Source organism: Myxocyprinus asiaticus, chromosome 4, assembly GCF_019703515.2.
Source record: "Myxocyprinus asiaticus isolate MX2 ecotype Aquarium Trade chromosome 4, UBuf_Myxa_2, whole genome shotgun sequence".
Taxonomy (NCBI): domain Eukaryota; kingdom Metazoa; phylum Chordata; class Actinopteri; order Cypriniformes; family Catostomidae; genus Myxocyprinus; species Myxocyprinus asiaticus.
This window is the reverse complement of record NC_059347.1, coordinates 41,545,800-41,563,721: the sequence shown is the minus strand read 5'-3', so window position 1 is coordinate 41,563,721 and position 17,922 is coordinate 41,545,800. Positions and strand designations below refer to the sequence as shown.

At 41.1% G+C, this 17,922-nt stretch overlaps 1 protein-coding gene across 1 annotated transcript in view; it reads right to left on the bottom strand.

Moving 5' to 3' along the window:
- Positions 1–4,249: 4,249 nt before the first annotated feature.
- LOC127440112 (tenascin-like) overlaps positions 4,250–17,922 on the bottom strand; it is a 59,967-nt gene continuing 46,294 nt past the window's right edge. Inside the window, exons 15-23 of the mRNA XM_051696510.1 lie at positions 11,399–11,518; positions 10,959–11,102; positions 10,569–10,699; positions 8,343–8,475; positions 8,055–8,206; positions 7,593–7,689; positions 7,273–7,434; positions 5,834–5,997; positions 4,250–5,679 (exon numbers count right to left, since the gene is read on the bottom strand). Coding sequence (XP_051552470.1) covers positions 5,569–5,679; positions 5,834–5,997; positions 7,273–7,434; positions 7,593–7,689; positions 8,055–8,206; positions 8,343–8,475; positions 10,569–10,699; positions 10,959–11,102; positions 11,399–11,518 — 1,214 coding nt within the window. The 3' untranslated portion in view covers positions 4,250–5,568. The remainder of the gene's footprint in view (positions 5,680–5,833; positions 5,998–7,272; positions 7,435–7,592; positions 7,690–8,054; positions 8,207–8,342; positions 8,476–10,568; positions 10,700–10,958; positions 11,103–11,398; positions 11,519–17,922) is intronic.

Genomic DNA, 17,922 nt, shown 5'->3' with positions numbered 1-17,922 from the left:
TAAAGGAAAACATCTGCATTCATTTGGAGGAAGATTGTCAAAGCCGTGGCAATTAACAGTGAAATTAGTGAGTGCTATATTGTTTCAATACAACAGGTAACAAAATAGCAAAAGGGAATGTTAATTAAATGTAAAAAGTGTCTACAAACCCTTCCGCCAAAAAGTAGTCCCCTCACAGTATTTCACGCTGTTACCTGGCTACCGTGGTCCAGGTAGCAGCGTATGAATACAGCTGTGCAGGTAAAAGAACGGATATGTTCTTATAAATAACGGCTAGGTTTGAACGTTATTGATGCAGCAAACATGGGTGCCTTTAGAATTTTTGGGGCCACTGACAACTTCCTAATCTTTGTTTCATGAATACAGCATATACTTCTTTTGCCATCTACCTCGAAAAAAGGAAAGTGAAATATTACAACATGCCCCATAGGTGGGGCACGTTGTAACAGGTGAGAGGCACATTGAAACATGACCATATAACAGCTTAATTCCCCCTCTAACAACTGTATCTTATCTATTTAAAATACTTAAAGTATAAACTAAAATATTATGCCAATTAAAGCAAATTAGTAACTTTGTCATAAATAATGTAGCAATAAATTTGACATGCAATAAATACACAACAAAGCCACAGCATTGGCCGAAATAATGCATGGATTGATGACACACACATACACACACACACACAAAAAGGGGAGTTATATAAATTGCATATCTGACTGCATGGAATTGCATACTTTGTTCTAATTGGGGCACGTTGCAACACAGTGTTAATGTGCCGCTGGCACATCTGGGATTTAAACCTGGCTATTCACTTCTGCTGGCTACCTGAGAAGTAAAAGACTATGCAAGGTGCTAGCTGACAGATTGGAGATGAAAATTATACCAAGTTGGCGATATCTTCCAAAGGTTTTTGAATTTTGCCCCAATTTTTTCTTTTCACAGTGTTGAAATGGCAACAAGTAAACAAATGAAGTTACGGCTTACCAGCTTGAGTGGAAACATTTAAACCAAGGTTTAAACCATGTGTGTTACAGCTAGCCCCGCATTAGTTTGTGCCCCATTTTCCCCTATATTCAACAAATTAAAGGAATATTTCCACCAAAATGAAAATTCTCTTATCACTTACTCATCCTCATGCCATCCCAGATGTGTATGACTTTCTTTCATCTGCTGAACTCAGATGAAGATTTTTAGAAAATTTCTCTGCTCTTTTGGTCCATACAATGCAAGTGAATGGGTGTCAAAATTGTGAAGCTCCAAAAATCACATAAGTCAGTATTAAAGTAGTCCATACGACTCCAGTGGTTAAATCAATATCTTCTGAAGCAATATGATAGGTGTGGGTAAGAAACAGATCAATATTTAAGTCCTTTTTTTACTAGAAATTCTCCTCCTTGCTCAGTCAAACTTTTGAAAATAAATTATTTGTGAACTGTTATGAGCCCCTGCTCTTTTATTTATTTTTTAATTATTTGAAACATTTCAACTACTTTGTAGAAATGGAGGAAGCCACCAGGTGGGTGCAGATCCATTTTATTTGTTTTCCAGTATTTTCTGTAAAAAAAAAATTCTAATTGTGTAAAGGATTGTGGGTGATTAAATGCCATAAAGGATGCACCTAATGCATCCTCCAAAATGTGGCGAACAAAGGCTGCTATATGAGGCAGCCTTCCAAGTGTCCTCACAACTGAGAAAGCCTTCAACGGTGCTTGATGATGTGGCAGCCGAGATATCCAGCCTAACTAGGCTGCAACCTTCCAATTGAGAAGCACTGCAACTGTCACCATTACATTCTTCTTCTTGTGTTTTTGGTGATTCACATTCGTCAGGCATATCTCCCCCTACTGGGCAGGGAGAAGAATTTCTTGAAAAAAAGGACTTAAATATTGTTCTGTTTCTCACCCACACCTATCATATCACTTCTGAAGATATGGATTAAAACACTGGAGTCATATGGATTACTTTTATGCTGCCTTTATGTGCTTTTTGGAGCATCAAAATGTTGGCACTCATTCACTTGCATTGTATGGACCATCAGAGCAGAGAAATTCTTCTAAAAATTTTCATTTGTGTTCTGCAGAAGAAAGAAAGTAATACATATCTGGGATGGCATGAGTGTGAGTTAATGATGAGAGAGTTTTCATTTTTGGGTGAACCATTCCTTTAACCTATGTACAATAGAATGATTGGTCACATTTCACTGAGTTTGTGTGTCCAATGAAAATGTTTGTCTCCTACTCCTTACAACAAGCATAGTTTTCCTCAGGCTCTTAAAGGGATAGTTCACCCAAAAATTAAAAATCTCTCATCATTTACTCACCCTCCTGCCACCCCAGATGTGTATGACTTTCTTCTGCAGAACACAAATGAAGATTTTTAGAAGAATATTTCAGCTCTGTAGGTCCATACAATGCAAGTGAATGCAAAGTAAAATTTTGAAGCTCCAAAATCCACAAAGTTATCATAAAAGTAATCCATTTGACTCCAGTGGTTAAATCCATGTGTTCAGACATGATATTATAGGTGTGGTTGTGAAACAGATCAATATTTATAGTCCCCCTGAAGTGCCTTGAAAAACCCAGTTTTCTTTAGCCTGTTGACATATTACCTTCTGAAATATGATGTTGGGGCGGGACTTGACAAACATCCCGTGCCTTTTTGAAAAACAACCAATAAGCTTTAGTTTACACTGCACACACACACACACACACACACACACACCTGATGCTTCTCATGCCAGAGAGAGCTGGTGTTCAACCGGGGAAGCGATCTGCCGAAGTCTGACCACTGATCCACTGACTTGAGGATCAAATTGATCTGTTTCTACAAAACCAGGCTACAAGCAAACACAGCACATTGCGTTCGGTATTTGCTAACAATGAGGCTCGAGCCGTTGTGATCGTCAATGCAGATGAATGAAAAACAAGCAAGTAAAACATTGAAATATATCAATGTTTAAATCACAGTACACTTAACATAAAGAATAAAGAACACACACTTGCACGGTAAATCCCAAGAAACCTCAGAAAAATGGCTGCATTAAACATATGAAGAAACTCCAGCGAGTTTCCTCGCATCCAAGTTCAGCGTTGGCGCTTCCCATTCAGAAGTGATCATCCCTGTGCCCTATTCCCTTCAAAGACAATTAGCCTCCACTGTGAGACCTTCTGATGGCTGAAAGGTGATAATGGTCATTTAAAACTAAATTTTTATGTGATTCTTATTGGAAAATCTGTTTGGAACGACATTACAGCATGGATTGTGCACCCTTCGAAGTGCCCTGTGAAGTCATGATCAGCGCCAGTTAGAACACAGCCAGACACGCTGATCAGATTGAGGGGGTGGGGACATTCTTGTTCTAAAAAGCATTTGATTGGTCAAAAAGTACATTGTGAGTCATACATTTTTCTGGGTGATCTTAGTCGGAAGAGAGAGACTATAGATTTTAAATGCTTATATCTTCTGAAAACTAATTTTGTCAATGTTTAGAAGTACACTAGCATATAGATGCCCTTAAAGCTAATAGATTCAGACTAAAAGCAGCAAAACTTTCATTTTGATTTCACTGGGTCTTTAAGTCATTTTTTATAATAAATTCTACTGCCTTCCCAGCAGGGGGAGATATGCACAGAGAATGTGAATCACCAAAAACAGAAAAAGTGAAGGAAAATAACTTAAATATTGATCTGTTTCTCACTCACACCTATCATATCGCTTCAGAAGATATGGATTTAACCACCACCAGTCGTCTGGAGTACTTTTATGTTGCCCTTATGTGGATTTTGGAGCGTCACAATTTTGGCACCCATTCACTTGCATTGTATGGACCCACAGAGCTGAAATATTCTTCTAAAAATCTTCATTTGAGTTCAGCAGATGAAAGAAAGTCATACACATCTGGAATGATATGAAGGTGAGTAAATGATGAGAGAATTTAAATTTTTGGGTGAACTAACCTTTAAAGGTGCACTCAGTAATTTTTTCCCCATTAAAAAAGTTTACTTCTAAAGAGTTTTATCGCCTAGTCTAATAGCAGTTTTTGTTTTAGCTTAGTTGTGCAAAGTGGCAATTGCAATCACAAAATCATGCAGGAAAATGTTGGGGTGTCGTTTGGGCCTCCTTTCTGTCCAGAGCCCTTAAAAAGTTGAGTGAACTGAGAAATGTACTGTTTTAAAAACCACAAATTATAAATGTTTTATTAAGCAATTTGTTTTTGTGTGTCTGAAAACACAACACACTTCGCAAACATGTTTTATTACACAATCTGTTTTTATTTTAAGAGGAGTTACAAAGAAACACCTGTTGTACACCCATTTAATAAACAAACAATCAAACAAAAATCTCCAAATACCAAAACGAGACATCATTTACACAAGTAATCTATAGGGTCAGTGGTTTAGTCGGGTAGGTGGGATGGGGGGCAACACGAAGACTTATGCATGTAATCATGCTTCTGTATATTAACTTTTTTTGTGACAAACTTTCATATAAGGCTATGTGTACAATAATTAAAAAAACCTGACTTTTAAAGTACTTTTATTTCTTGTCCTCAACATTATTCTTTATGACTCTTGAACATTATACAAGCTTGTAACTGGTGAACAGAAAATCACTTCATTAAATCAAAGTTTGAATATAGGTCCTGCCTTAGCTGTTTTGTTTTCTTTATATTTTTGGAGGATAACAAGCAACAAATCCAGATTCGTATGTCTTGTGACTGAACGGCAATATGGTTATAGGGTACAGGAAACACAAAGAAAGGTGCATAAATGAACTCTTAGCTACTGCTTCTAATATGTGCCACTTCAGAACTGATGAGCAGAATAGCATAAGTTGTGGCATAGAGAAAGCAGAGAGCATGGGTACTTGCGATTTGTCACAGACAGATTAAAAAAAGATTTAAAAAAAAATATATCTGAGCCTCCACACTAGATATTATAATGCTATCCTTTTTTATCTGGATATAAAATTTTGACTTTTTATTTTAATGTGCCATCTTCTCAGGGTGAGAATATTATTAGAGAATAAAGAATTATTGAGGCTAGGTACAGCCTAGTGAAGAGACTCCAACACAAATAATACCGCACACAAACATTCTGCTCTCTCTGCAATCCAAGCATGCTCCACTGTAACTAACTGCATGTGATATACAGAGAGAAGATATCATAGTTTATTTTTTTTTAACTGGAAAGCACCGAGCCAAACTCAAAATCTCCCCTCCACCGATATTGTAGTGTATGGATGTTACTGGAGTATCTGTCTTTGGCGTGTGCTTATGATGTTCAGGCACAGTGTGTTATGCTAAGCACTTCACTATGAGTCTATTGGTTTACTGTCTGATACTGACCTAAACAGTAGTGGTACACAACTGTTTGTGGTTTTTAGCTTTGAATGGGGAAAGAAGAAATTATTTGTTTCTGTTCTCCATGAATAGGAGAGTGTAGAGAGCAGGCTGGGCTCCTGGCAGTGGCTTTGGTAGATGAAGGGGATGAGATGATGCAGGAGGAAAAAGGGATGAATGGGCAGCAGGGGAAGGTTGCTTGGTTCAAGCCGGAGCACTCTGGTTTATGATCGCTTTCTCCTTCCCTCAAAGTTCCTGAAGTTGGCGGGCCTGATCTTCATTTCTGCAAACTCGATGGAGTGCTCATGACCCTTCCAATGGAACCAGTTTACACCCTGGAGATAAAAACATTCAAATTTCACTTAAATTGTTCGATATCTTTCACTTAGTGGGCATTATTCTCTTAGTGGAAATACAAACAATAATCTTCCTGTGTTGTATATTTGCAGAAACATCAGACAGCTGAGAAAGCACACATGAAAATCTTACCTTGCTGTGACTATTGTCTCCATATCGGCCCATAATATTCACTCGATGACAGTTTTTATACCAGAAAGCTCCCTTATAGGATAGAGCACAGTTGGTGACAGCTATATCATTGTCATGATCATAGGTTGAGAATGGACGGCCATGGTGATAAGTCATTGAGTCACCTTTAAAAGAGCATAATCATCAAAAAAGAATTTGATTAAAAAACAATTAGCAATGATCATTTTGCATGTCTACTGTTGATTTCAAACATTAACACTGAAATATAATAAATATTAGGGCTGTCAATCGATTAAAATTTGGAATCTAATTACAAGATATGCTGATTAATTTATACAATTAATCAAGTATATTAATATTTGCTAATATTAAAAAAAGCCCCTTAAGTTATGATAATTCAATATACAGTATAATAATCAAAATACTTACAAATATAGTAAATATAACATTCATTTATAGTAAAAATATCAGAAAATTCAAAGACTTTACATTATTGTGACATATGAGTAAAGCATAGATTAGACAATAAATAAAGTGGCCTAAGAAGTGAATATATTGTATGTTATATTCCCATTTAATTGAACATCACTGGCCTACAGTCTACAGTGATCCATTTTACAATCGAGTTCATTAGTCTGTTCAAAGTTGTGTTCTTGCATTCTGTTTGGACACATGCATCAGACGGATTCTTCTGGAGGATCTCACTATGGTTGTGTCGCGTTTCACTGGTTTTCAATGTCTCAAGCCGTAAACACTGTATTTTTTAGCATGCTGTGTCAAGTAGTAGTGTAGTGTAGTTTAAAACTTTAAAAGACACATTCCGAGACCCCTGCACTCTACTCTGTCCAGCTGTCTTTAAACAGCTGTCGGTTCGTTGCCAGTACAGCAACCTGAAGTACAGCGGTGATTTTTTAAATGTGCACTCAGTAATTTTTTCCCCTTTAAAAAAGTTTTACTCCTAAAGAAATACATTTTAATTTTGAAACATACTGTATGTATAATATCATGACCACTCACATGAGATGAGGACTCTAGTCATATCAGTAACCTTATAAAAACTGTTTTATTCTACATGGGGCAGGGGCGCCCTCATGGGGGCTGCCATTTTAGAATCACATGACCAGCTGAATACTACTCGCTTAATCTCAGTAACCAGTAAAAGTCTTGTTATTGGACACTTTCACTCTTGGATTAAATTAATCATGGCTGATAGTAAATTTCTACAATGGCATCTGTAACTGAAAACTATTGCATCCACACCACTAGGTGTCACTGTAAGTCCAAGATGACACAAACAAAAAGTTACTGAGTGCACCTTTAAAACATTGTATAATTAATTGCAATGAAATAAAGTGTAAAATCAATAGCCTTAATAAATGTATATATTAATGTTGTATAATACATTTATAATTAATATATAAATATAGATAAAAGACTACCTGCCGTGCCGCTGTATCCTCCAACATGAACTTTGTAGCGACTGCGTGGTTCAGAGACTGTAAATTTGTCATACTGTGCATACGCAGACTCATCCTTATCTCTGAGGTCCACACGGAGCTCATACTGCCCAGAGGAGGTGATCTTATGGAGGTTAGAGAGACCTGCAGACACAGGCAATGAGATTTGCAGACCAACATGCTCAAAATCTCTCATTTCGCTATATCGTATAGGGGAATAAGACTAACACTTTTGGGCCTCTCTACTTCTTTGGGCCATATTAGTAATTTGATATGTGTGCACAGATATTAGAAACACATACCTAGCCAGAATTCATCGTTCAGGTCACCGAAGCCTGCAGTGTAATTCTTCCAGTTTCTGAAAAACTCCACTTTACCACTCTGCCGTCTAACAAACACCTGCATACAATCACCACAGTTTTAAAGTGTGACTCTTTTGTATGAGTTTGCTAAATGTGTTTGATGTGACAATCTTGTCATTATTTACTCAATCACATGTTGATGAACACAAAAGGAGATGTTAGGCAGAATGTTAGTCTCAGTGACCATTAACTTTCATTGCATCTTTTCTCCATACAATGAAAGTGAATGATGACTGAGATTCTACCTAAAATCCCCTTTTGTGCTCCACAGAATAAGGTAAGTCATACAGGTTTTCAACAGAAAGAATTTTCATTTTTGGGGAACTATCCCTTTAAATATCCCCTCAGGGATCAGTAAAATATCCTGCTTGTAATTCTCTAGTTTACTAGAGAGTTACTCACGATCCAGCCGCCTCCGTCATTGGTCATATCACAGTAGACCTGCAGGGGCTGATTCTCATCTCCACGCAGGTAAATAGTGTACAACCCCGAAGTTGTGTCTCCATTCAACAGCGCCTGTGAGCAGTCTTTAGGATGCCTGTACAGCACACCGACTTTGACACAGAGAGAGAAAAAAAGTTTGACCTTCAGTTTATTGAGTGAGTAACTATTTAAGAGTAAACAAAAATCTGTGATTTCACTTAAAGTCTGTTACTGACACAATAAGATAATCAAAAGTTATTGGCTCACTGGTGGTGAAGACTGTAGAGACAATTCTGCTTCTATTCGGTCCAGCAATGGCCTGCAGTTTGACTGTGTACTCTGTGGAGGCAGTCAGCTGGGACATGCTGTAATATGTTGCTGTGGGGCTGAAGACTACCTCCTGAACCGAGAAAAGAAAACCAGGCACACACAGCTTTCAATACACTGCACTTTATTGACAATTAAATATTGGATAGGATTGGACTAGAAAAACTATAGAAGTATCACGATCCAGTTTTTCAGATACAAATGAACTGTGAAATGCAAATTAGTACTGTTATAAAACCGATAGTTGCTACTTCTGATTGGATGAGCCATATTCAACGCTGATGAAAAAAGACAATAAGCACACATCTTTGACCGCACATTTCATATTAATGTGCCATTTTGCTACATTGCTTAGCAACCGCAAACAGCCTAGGCCTTTGAAGTGTGCTGTGGCCCCCTAGTGGGTCCCGGCCCCCTGGTTGAGAACCACTGGCCTAGGCTACAGCAAACAGATTTGCTAAAGCACTAAATTATTTGCTGTAGGAATTGTTTATTCTGATTACTTTGAAAGGTATATTTTCAACTCAAAATGACAAACTGTCATAATTTACTCAACTTCATGCCATTCCATTCCTGTATGACTCTCTCTCTTATGCAGAACACAAAAAGAGATGTTTTAATGACAATAGCCCTACATCTTTTCAATACAATGGCAGTGGATAGTGCCTCACTTCAAAGCTTAAAAATGGACCCCAAAGTATCATAAAAGTAGTCCATGCATATTTGAACTTGTCCTAAGGCATGTGATGTGTCATTTTTCTAAAACAGAAGTTTGTTCACAATGGATTATGCATTGAAGATTTTTGTTGAAAAATGCCATAAATTCTGGGTTATTTCTCACCAAAACCGTATAGCTTCAGAAGACTTGGAATATGATGCACGAGCCACATGCAGTACTTTTATGATAGCCTACTATGGGTCCTTTTTTAAAGGGTTAGTTCACCCAAAAATTAAAATTCTCTCATTATTTACTCACCCTCATGATATCCCAGGTGTGTATGATTTTCAATATTTTGAAGAACACATTTGAAGAAAAATATCAAAATATCTTAGCTCTGGCAATTTCTCTTTTGAAGCTCAAAAATCACAGACAGTCAGCATAAACGTCATAGATACGACTCCAGTGGTTAAATTAATGTTTAATTAAAGCGATACGATCCCTTTTAGTGCGAAAAAGGTCAATATTTAAGTGCTTTTTAACTATAATCCAAAGCTTCCGGTAAGCTTCACAAGAGGGTGGAGATCACACGGTCTCTCGTGTGACGAATTCACGTTGCCATGTTACGGACGTAATCTCACATTCTCCTCTCGGTTGAGACATCGAGGATAAGCGCACATCGCACAATTTTGAGTAAGGAAACAGGTAAATACAGTTCTAAACCAAAATCAACTAAGCTTCTGTACAGAAGCTGTTCCTTCTCCTCATTTGTAAACAGTGCTGCTCTTCCATGTGTGTCGCACATGCCTCAGTTCTCACGTGTCTCACGTCCCATCATGACTATGTCACATGCGCATACCGCTGCTGACTGGAAGGATGATGTAGAGTTAAAAAAAAAATACTTAAATATTTATCTTTATCGCACCAAAAGCAATTGTGTCACTTTAGAAGACATTAATTAACAACTGGATTCGTATCGTTGACATTTATGCTGACTGTCTGTGATTTTTGGAGCTTCAAAAGCCAAATCACCATCCACTTGCATTTTAAGGATCTACTGAGGTAAGATATTTTTCAATTTTTCTTCTAATATGTTCTGATGAAGAAAGAAAGTCATACACACCTGGGATATCATGATGGTGATTAAATGATGAGCAGATTTTCATTTTTGAAAAAAAGAGGCACTATCCACTGCCATTTTATTGAAAAAATGGGGGGGGGGGGTCTTCATTAAAACATCTCCTTTTTGGCAGAAGAAATAAAACAACACGGCTTTGGAACGACACGAGGGTAAGTAATTTATGACAGAATTTAAATTTTTGGGTGAACTATTCCTTTAATTAATTTTTAAACATCTTTTATCATGCTGTTGTTGCTGCTGTTTTATAGAACAAAGTCACTGTGCTTCACATTGTGCCTAATAATACCCCTCAGTGATGGTAAAATCAATGTAATGCACGTCTTCTCATGGCCTATTGCTTTATTATTTGATCAGGTGGTCCACTCACCATGAGGACACCATCAGCGGACTCAAAGCTGAGGATATACCCGCTGATGTCTGCTCTTGGTGGCTTCCATGTCAACATTGCACTGTCTGTTTGAATATTACTGGCTGCCAGGTTCTGGGGGGCATCAACATCTATAGAAGAGTGTTTTCAGTTACTACGTTGGCATTCATTATGGTGACTGAAGTACAAATGGCACACGCATGCACTGGCAGATGGCAACACACAAGAAAGTATCCTCACTATGTGCGAGCCATTTTCTTGTTAGGATTATGCATGATCACTTGTTATTGACCATGTCTGTTTATGTCCCAACAGGAACAGATGTCAGATGGTCTGCAGGTTTAAGGTTGTCTGGTATTGTGTGCAAGGGTGAGTGAGTGTTAACCTTACCTGTGGTGAACTCTGTGGTGGTTGCAGCACTCTTAGATGTGTCTCTGACTGCATAGACTTTTACTGTGTATTGGGTGGCAGGTATGAGAGAGCTCATCTCAAACTCCACAGTGTTCCCTGACACCCTTTTCATCACTGGAGTCACTGACATAAAAAAAAAAAAAAAAAATACACAAATAAGACTCACTGCTGGACAGTTATGCTTTCAGTTTGCATTTTCATTACTGTTTACTTTATGGTCTTTCAGTAGAGCATGGCATGTTCTAGTGCATTTTATGAGTATAGAGTATTTCCAAGTACGTATTGTTTCAAAGCAGCTTTACAGAAAATACCACCATAATGCCTCCAATGAGCAAGCCAAAGTCAAAGTGCCCAAAAAAAAAAAAAAGCCCTAATAGCCTTCACTCAAGAATAAATAACAACAGTTTGGTTTGAGTTACCAGTGTCTGCACTGTAAGTGATGACATAACCGTCCACAGTAGCGATGGAAGGCTGCCACAGCAGCAGAGCCTCAGTGTCAGTGATGTTGACGGCTGTCAGACCTCGTGGCTTATCCAGGGCTGGGGGCCAACAGATACACATAGTGAGATGAAAGAAACAAGACTACCACTGAAAGACAACGTGGAGTCGAATTTTAGACTTATGCCAGACAGGAAAGCAAACTTGCAACTAATATATTTATAAACTATATAGGCAAGTTAATTGGAAATCAGTAAAATCTATAGGTGTCTTACACAGCTGATGTAAGCCTGCTCTGTGCCTGCTCAAAATTCTGTGTAAGAGCAAATTCTGTGACAAAAGCCATACTAAATTATGCCTGCTCTGACCCACCTCAGCCCATAGTATCAATGGCTGTTCTGATGCTGTTTGGTTCTATGTAAATGAAATGCAGCATCAGAGCAGCCTTAAACTTTGTTGTTGTCATGATAGAGCATATATTTCATAATTTAGTTTCATATTCAAAAAACTTTTTTAACATATTTTAAATAACATATTTTAACATATTTTCATTCATTTCATATTTCTATATTCATATTTTTTTATTTTAAATATTCATCTCATAACATGATTTATGCATTTGTAACTGCTGTGGAAATGCATTTCTGCCACCTCTGTGCAGCATTAAACAGTCCGTGTGAATACAACTAAATGCCACTTCAGATGCAGTTTCTGTGCCACCGTTGCAATGTAAAGATGGCTTATGAGTAACTTATTGGTGTCATGGTATAATGGTATAAGTGCAGATGCTGCAACACATTGAACTTTGTGACTCATATGGCCACATGAGTTCAAGAAGGACCATTTCCCAATCCAATCCCTTCTCTATCATCTTACTGAAAAGTGGCAAAAGTCCCTCCAAAAGCATAATATGTAGCTTTACTAAATAAAAAAGGACGATTTGCATTATAACTATAATAATGAGCCAGAACCGTCAGGCACAGGAACAGTTTTTTTCCCCCAGGCTATCCATCTCATGAACAGTTAAAACTGCTCCTTTGAGCAATAATTAATATGCAATACACAGCTTAGTCTTTTTATATTATCCAACACATCCTACCTCTTCTGCCATTACATTCTCTTGCACTGTATATAACCGATTTGTATTTAGATTTGCACTACGTATGTGTATGTGTGTGTGTATGTATGTATATATATTCATATATATGTATATATGTGTATATGTATGTATATATATATATATATATGTATATGTGTGTATATGTATGTATATATGTGTTTATGTATGTGTTTATGTATGTATGTGTTTATATATATATATATGTATGTAAGGGAGTGTAAGGGAGTTAGAGTGAAAGGAGAACACAGGGAAGCGGGTTTTCCAGGCTCAGGTAAGACTTATAATCAGCCACCTCAGAGCTTTACAACTTCACAAACTCATCAGCTTCCCAGGCACGTAGCAACTTCAACTCATTAGCTTCACAAACATAACAGAATAAATGTAACAGCTTCAGGAGCACCGTGGCCTTCCTTGTGCCAGACTCTCTCTCTCTGGACGGATGTTTGACCATGCCCCCGCTGCCACATATCCCCACCGCCTGACTCAGGCCGGGGAGGCATCCAGCCGGTCTATCCCCCCATTTCTGGAGAGGAAGTCGGCGACAGCCATCTGCGCTCCCGGTCTGTGGACCACCTTGAACTTAAAGGGCTGAAGAGCCAGATACCAACGGGTGATCCGCGCGTTGGTATCTTTCATGTGGTTGAGCCAATGGAGTGGGGCGTGATCCGAGCAGAGGGTGAAGGCCCACTCAACAGGTAGTACCGGAGAGTGAGGACCGCCCACTTGATGGCGAGACACTCCTTTTCCACAGTGCTGTACTTAGTCTCCCTCAGCGAGAGCTTACGGCTAACGTACAGCACTGGGCGCTCCACCACCTGTGAGATTACGGCCCCCAGCCCTCTGTCTGAAGCATCTGTCTGCAAGACAAAAGGGAGAGAGAAATCAGGTGAATGTAAAAGCGGCCCCCCGCAAAGCGCCGTTTTCACTTGCGTAAATGCCTGTTGACACTGCTCCGTCCACTGGACCGGGTCTGGAGCTCCCTTTTTAGTGAGATCAGTCAGCGGGCTGGTGACGTCCGAATAATTAGGCATGAATCTTATATAATAGCCAGCCAGCCCCAGGAACTGTCTCACACCCTTTATGGTCTCGGGCCTCGGGCAGGCCGCAATCGCCGCAGTCTTGTCAATTTGGGGACGCACCTGCCCATGGCCCAAGTGGAACCCCAGATACCGTACCTCCACCCACCCAATCGCGCACTTCTTGGGATTTACTGCCGCGTTGACTTTTCTATATTCCACACAGAACTGTACAGACCCGTCGCTCTTAGGAACAAGAACAACCGGGCTGGACCAATCACTGTGGGATTCCTCTATTACCCCCATATCGAGCATTGCATCCCCGACAATTTTCTTTTTGTGCTCAGGCAATCGGTAGGAACGGCTACGTACCACCACCCCCGGCTCGGTCTCAGTGTGGTGTTGGATGAGGTTCATGTGACCCGGTAGAAGGGAAAATACATCTGCGAATTCTTGTTGTAGTTTGGCAACCTCTGCGAGTTGGTACGGTGAGAGGTGGTCTCCGCAAGTGACTGGGGTGAAATTATGGTGTTTCGTATTCACCTCCGGCCTGAGCTCCGCCCTCTCTGGAACTACCGTAGCCAACGTCACAGAGACCGCCTCCCTCCATAATTTCAGGAGGTTAAGGTGATACATTTGACGTGTGCCCCCTCTATCGGTTCGCTTTACCTCATAATGGAGATCCCCCATTCGTCGTTTGACCTCAAAGGGTCCTTGCAACTTGGCGAGTAATTTGGAGCTCGATGTGGGGAGCAATACGAGTACCTTATCTCCCGGTGCAAATTCCCGCAGCTGAGTTCCCCTGTCATACAGCCGGCGCTGTCATTCTTGAGCTTGGAACAAATTCTTCTGTGTTAGTTGCCCCAAGGTGTGGAGTTTTGCTCTAAGGTGAAGAACATATTGAATTTCATTCTTACTGTTTGAAGGTCCCTCCTCCCAAGCTTCGCGTATGACATCAAGCACGCCGTGAGGGCGTCGCCCATATAGCAGCTCGAATGGGGAAAATCCCGGAGGCTTGCGGGACCTCTCGTACTGCGAATAACAGGGGATCGAGCCATTTGTCCCAATTTCTAGTATCCTCATCCATGAACTTATGAATAATATTTTTAAGGGTTTTATTAAACCGCTCCACCAGGCCATCTGTTTGTGGATGGCAAATGCTGGTGCGAATTGACTTAATGCCCAATAATTTGTAAAGCTCGCATAGTGTTCGTGACAAAGGTTGTGCCCTGATTGGTGAGGATTTCTTTCGGAATCCCCACCCGGGAGATTATATTGAAGAGTGCCTCCGCAACACTACGTGCTGAGATGCTGCGTAGAGGCACTGCTTCCAGATATCATGTTGCATAGTCCACTAGGACTAATACAAAATGATGTCTGTGTGCTGACCGCCCGATGAGGTCCATTCCAATTCTCTCGAAGGGGACCTAGATCAGCGCAATGGCGCTTTTGGGGTGGCCGGATGGATTCACCAGCTGACATTCGCGGCATGCCGCACACCACCTGCGGACATCGCCGGCAATAAAAACAGGCTATTAGATGGTTCAGTGTTTTCCTTTCTCCTAGATGACCCACCATGGGATTATAATGAGCCGCCTGGAAAACCATTTCCCGACGGCTCTGCGGTATTAAGAGCTGGGTTGTATCTTCCTTTGAGCGTCCTGCATCACTCTATACAACCGCTCATTTATAATTGCGAAATATGGATATGAAAGTGTGACATTCGGCTGGAGTTGTTGACCATCGATCACTCTCACTTGGTCAAAGACGTGCTTGAGGGATTCGTCTCACGACTGCTCCAAAGGGAAATCCCCTTCTGGAAATCCCCTGAGGATGGGAGGGGCTGCAGCCTCTCCGCCCCTCACGTCATCCTGACACGGAACAGCCGAAGACGGCCCCGGCTCCGCCTCCCCTGCCAGAGCATCGCACATTTCACATCTCATCACTTTTGGGCAGGACCCATCTGCACATATTCCCTTTTAAACATTTCTAAATTCAGGCCAATTAGTCTCCAAAATCAGCGGCTGGGTGAGGTGGGAACTAACCGTGGCCTCCACTCTATGTTTTGTTCCCTGAAATGTAATCACAAGGGTCACCACAGGGTAGTTGTGAATATCCCCATGCACACACTTCACCCTCACCGTTTTAGTTGTGCCCAACGCCCGTGTTGAACCAAGCATTGGTGGATAGTGGTTTGATTACAACCGTGTCCTTGACTCTTACCGATATCCGGTACGCTCCGGCCCGATTGGGGGCAGCCTGCGGAGTATCGGGGATCCGGACCACCGTTACCAGCTCCATCACAGGGCATTGATCCCTGAAGTGCCCCGGATCCCTGCAACTCCAGCAGGCCAGCCCAGGCGCCACGCCCGCACTTGCGTCGGCGGACACTTCCACCTGAGGGGGAGGGCGGCGGGGCACTGTAGGGGCTGACGGTGGTGCAAATCCCTGCGTGCGGGGAACCGGCCTCAGCGGCGGAGCTCCACACCTCCGCGGGGCAGGAACGGGTCCTGGGGAGAGAGCAGAGTGAGAGATAAGAGGGGAGGGGGAAGAGACTGTGGAACACACAGGGGGAGGGGACAGAGAGAGAGAGGAGGGCTCTTCCACCCTCGTGTACACCGCCAAATGGTCCTCTGCGAGCTGAACAGCTTCCTCCAGCGATGCCGGGCAGTGGCACTGGACCCACTCCGCTGTCCCACTGGGCAGTCGATGGACCAACTGTTCCAACACCACTTGATCTATCAATCCCTCGACGTCGCGCCTCCCTGGCAGTAGCCACTTCCGGCACATGTCTCGGAGCCGTTGAGAGAACGTAAACGGGCGGTCAGTCTTCCTGAGCTTCAGGGTTCGAAAGAGCTGGTGGTACTGCTCCGGACTCTGACTCACCTGCTGCAGGACGGTCCTCTTCAAGTCATCGTAGGCCAGGAGGTTAGCAACGGGAGGAGCCTGGCCGCCCACTGGTCACGCGGCCAGCCCCAAATCCCAGCGGTCCTCTCAAACAGGTCAATGAAGGCTTTGGCATTGTCATCCGCCCCCATCTTCAGGAGCGGGGGTGGGGGCAGGGAGCTGCGGCTGTCCGGGGTCATGGCCGGGGCTTTATCCTGGCCAAGGAGGCTCCAGATTGCATGCCGGTCCTCCGCTTGAGCCCGCAACATTTCAAAAAACCGGTGATCCTGGTACTGGCGGAGCTCAAGTAGGGCTTGCTGATGGTTCTTATGCAGGCTAGCGAGGGACTGGAGGATCTCGCTCAGCTGGGAGGGCTCCATGGGACGTACTTCGACTTCCCGGGTTTCGGCACCAGTGTAAGGGAGTGTAAGGGAGTTAGAGTGAAAGGAGAACACAGGGAAGCGGGTTTTCCAGGCTCAGGTAAGATTTTTAATCAGCCACCTCAGTGATTTACAACTTCACAAACTCATCAGCTTCCCAGACATGTGGCAACTTCAACTCATTAGCTTCACAAACATAACAGAATAAATGTAACAGCTTCAGGAGCACGTGGCCTTCCTTGTGCCAGACTCTCTCTCTCCGGACGGACGCTTGACCACGCCCCCGCTGCCACAGTATATATATGTATATATGTACACTACTGGTCAAAAGTTTTGAAACACTTGACTAAAATGTTTCTTATGATCTTAAAAATCTTTTGATCTGAAGGCGTATGCTTAAATGTTTGAAATTAGTTTTGTAGACAAAAATATTTGTGCCACCATATTAATTTATTTCATTATAAAACTAAAATTTTATTTAAAAAAAAAAAGTTTTTGAAATTGATGACTTGGACCAAATAATAAAGAAAAGCAGCCAATAAGTGCCCAATATAGATGGGAACTCCTTCAATACTGTTTAAAAAGCATCCCAGGGTGATACCTCAAGAAGTTGGTTGACAAAATGCCAAGAGTACGTGTCTGCAAATTCTAGGCAAAGGGTGACTACTTTGAAGATGCTAAAATATAACACGGTTTTGATTTATTTTGGATTTTGTTTAGTCACAACATAATTCCCATAGTTTAATTTATGTTATTCCATAGTTTTGATGACTTTATTATTCTAAAATGTAAAAAAATAAAAAAATAATAATAAAGAATAAGTGTTTCAAAACTTTTGACCGGTAGTGTGTATATATATATATATATATATATATATATATATATATATATATATATATATATATATATATATATCTATACACTATATTGCCAAAAGTATTCGCTCACCCATCCAAATAATTGAATTCAGGTGTTCCAATCACTTCCATGGCCACAGGTGTATAAAATGAAGCACCTAGGCATGCAGACTGCTTCTACAAACATTTGTGAAAGAATGGGCCGCTCTCAGGAGCTCAGTGAATTCCAGCGTGGTACTGTGATAG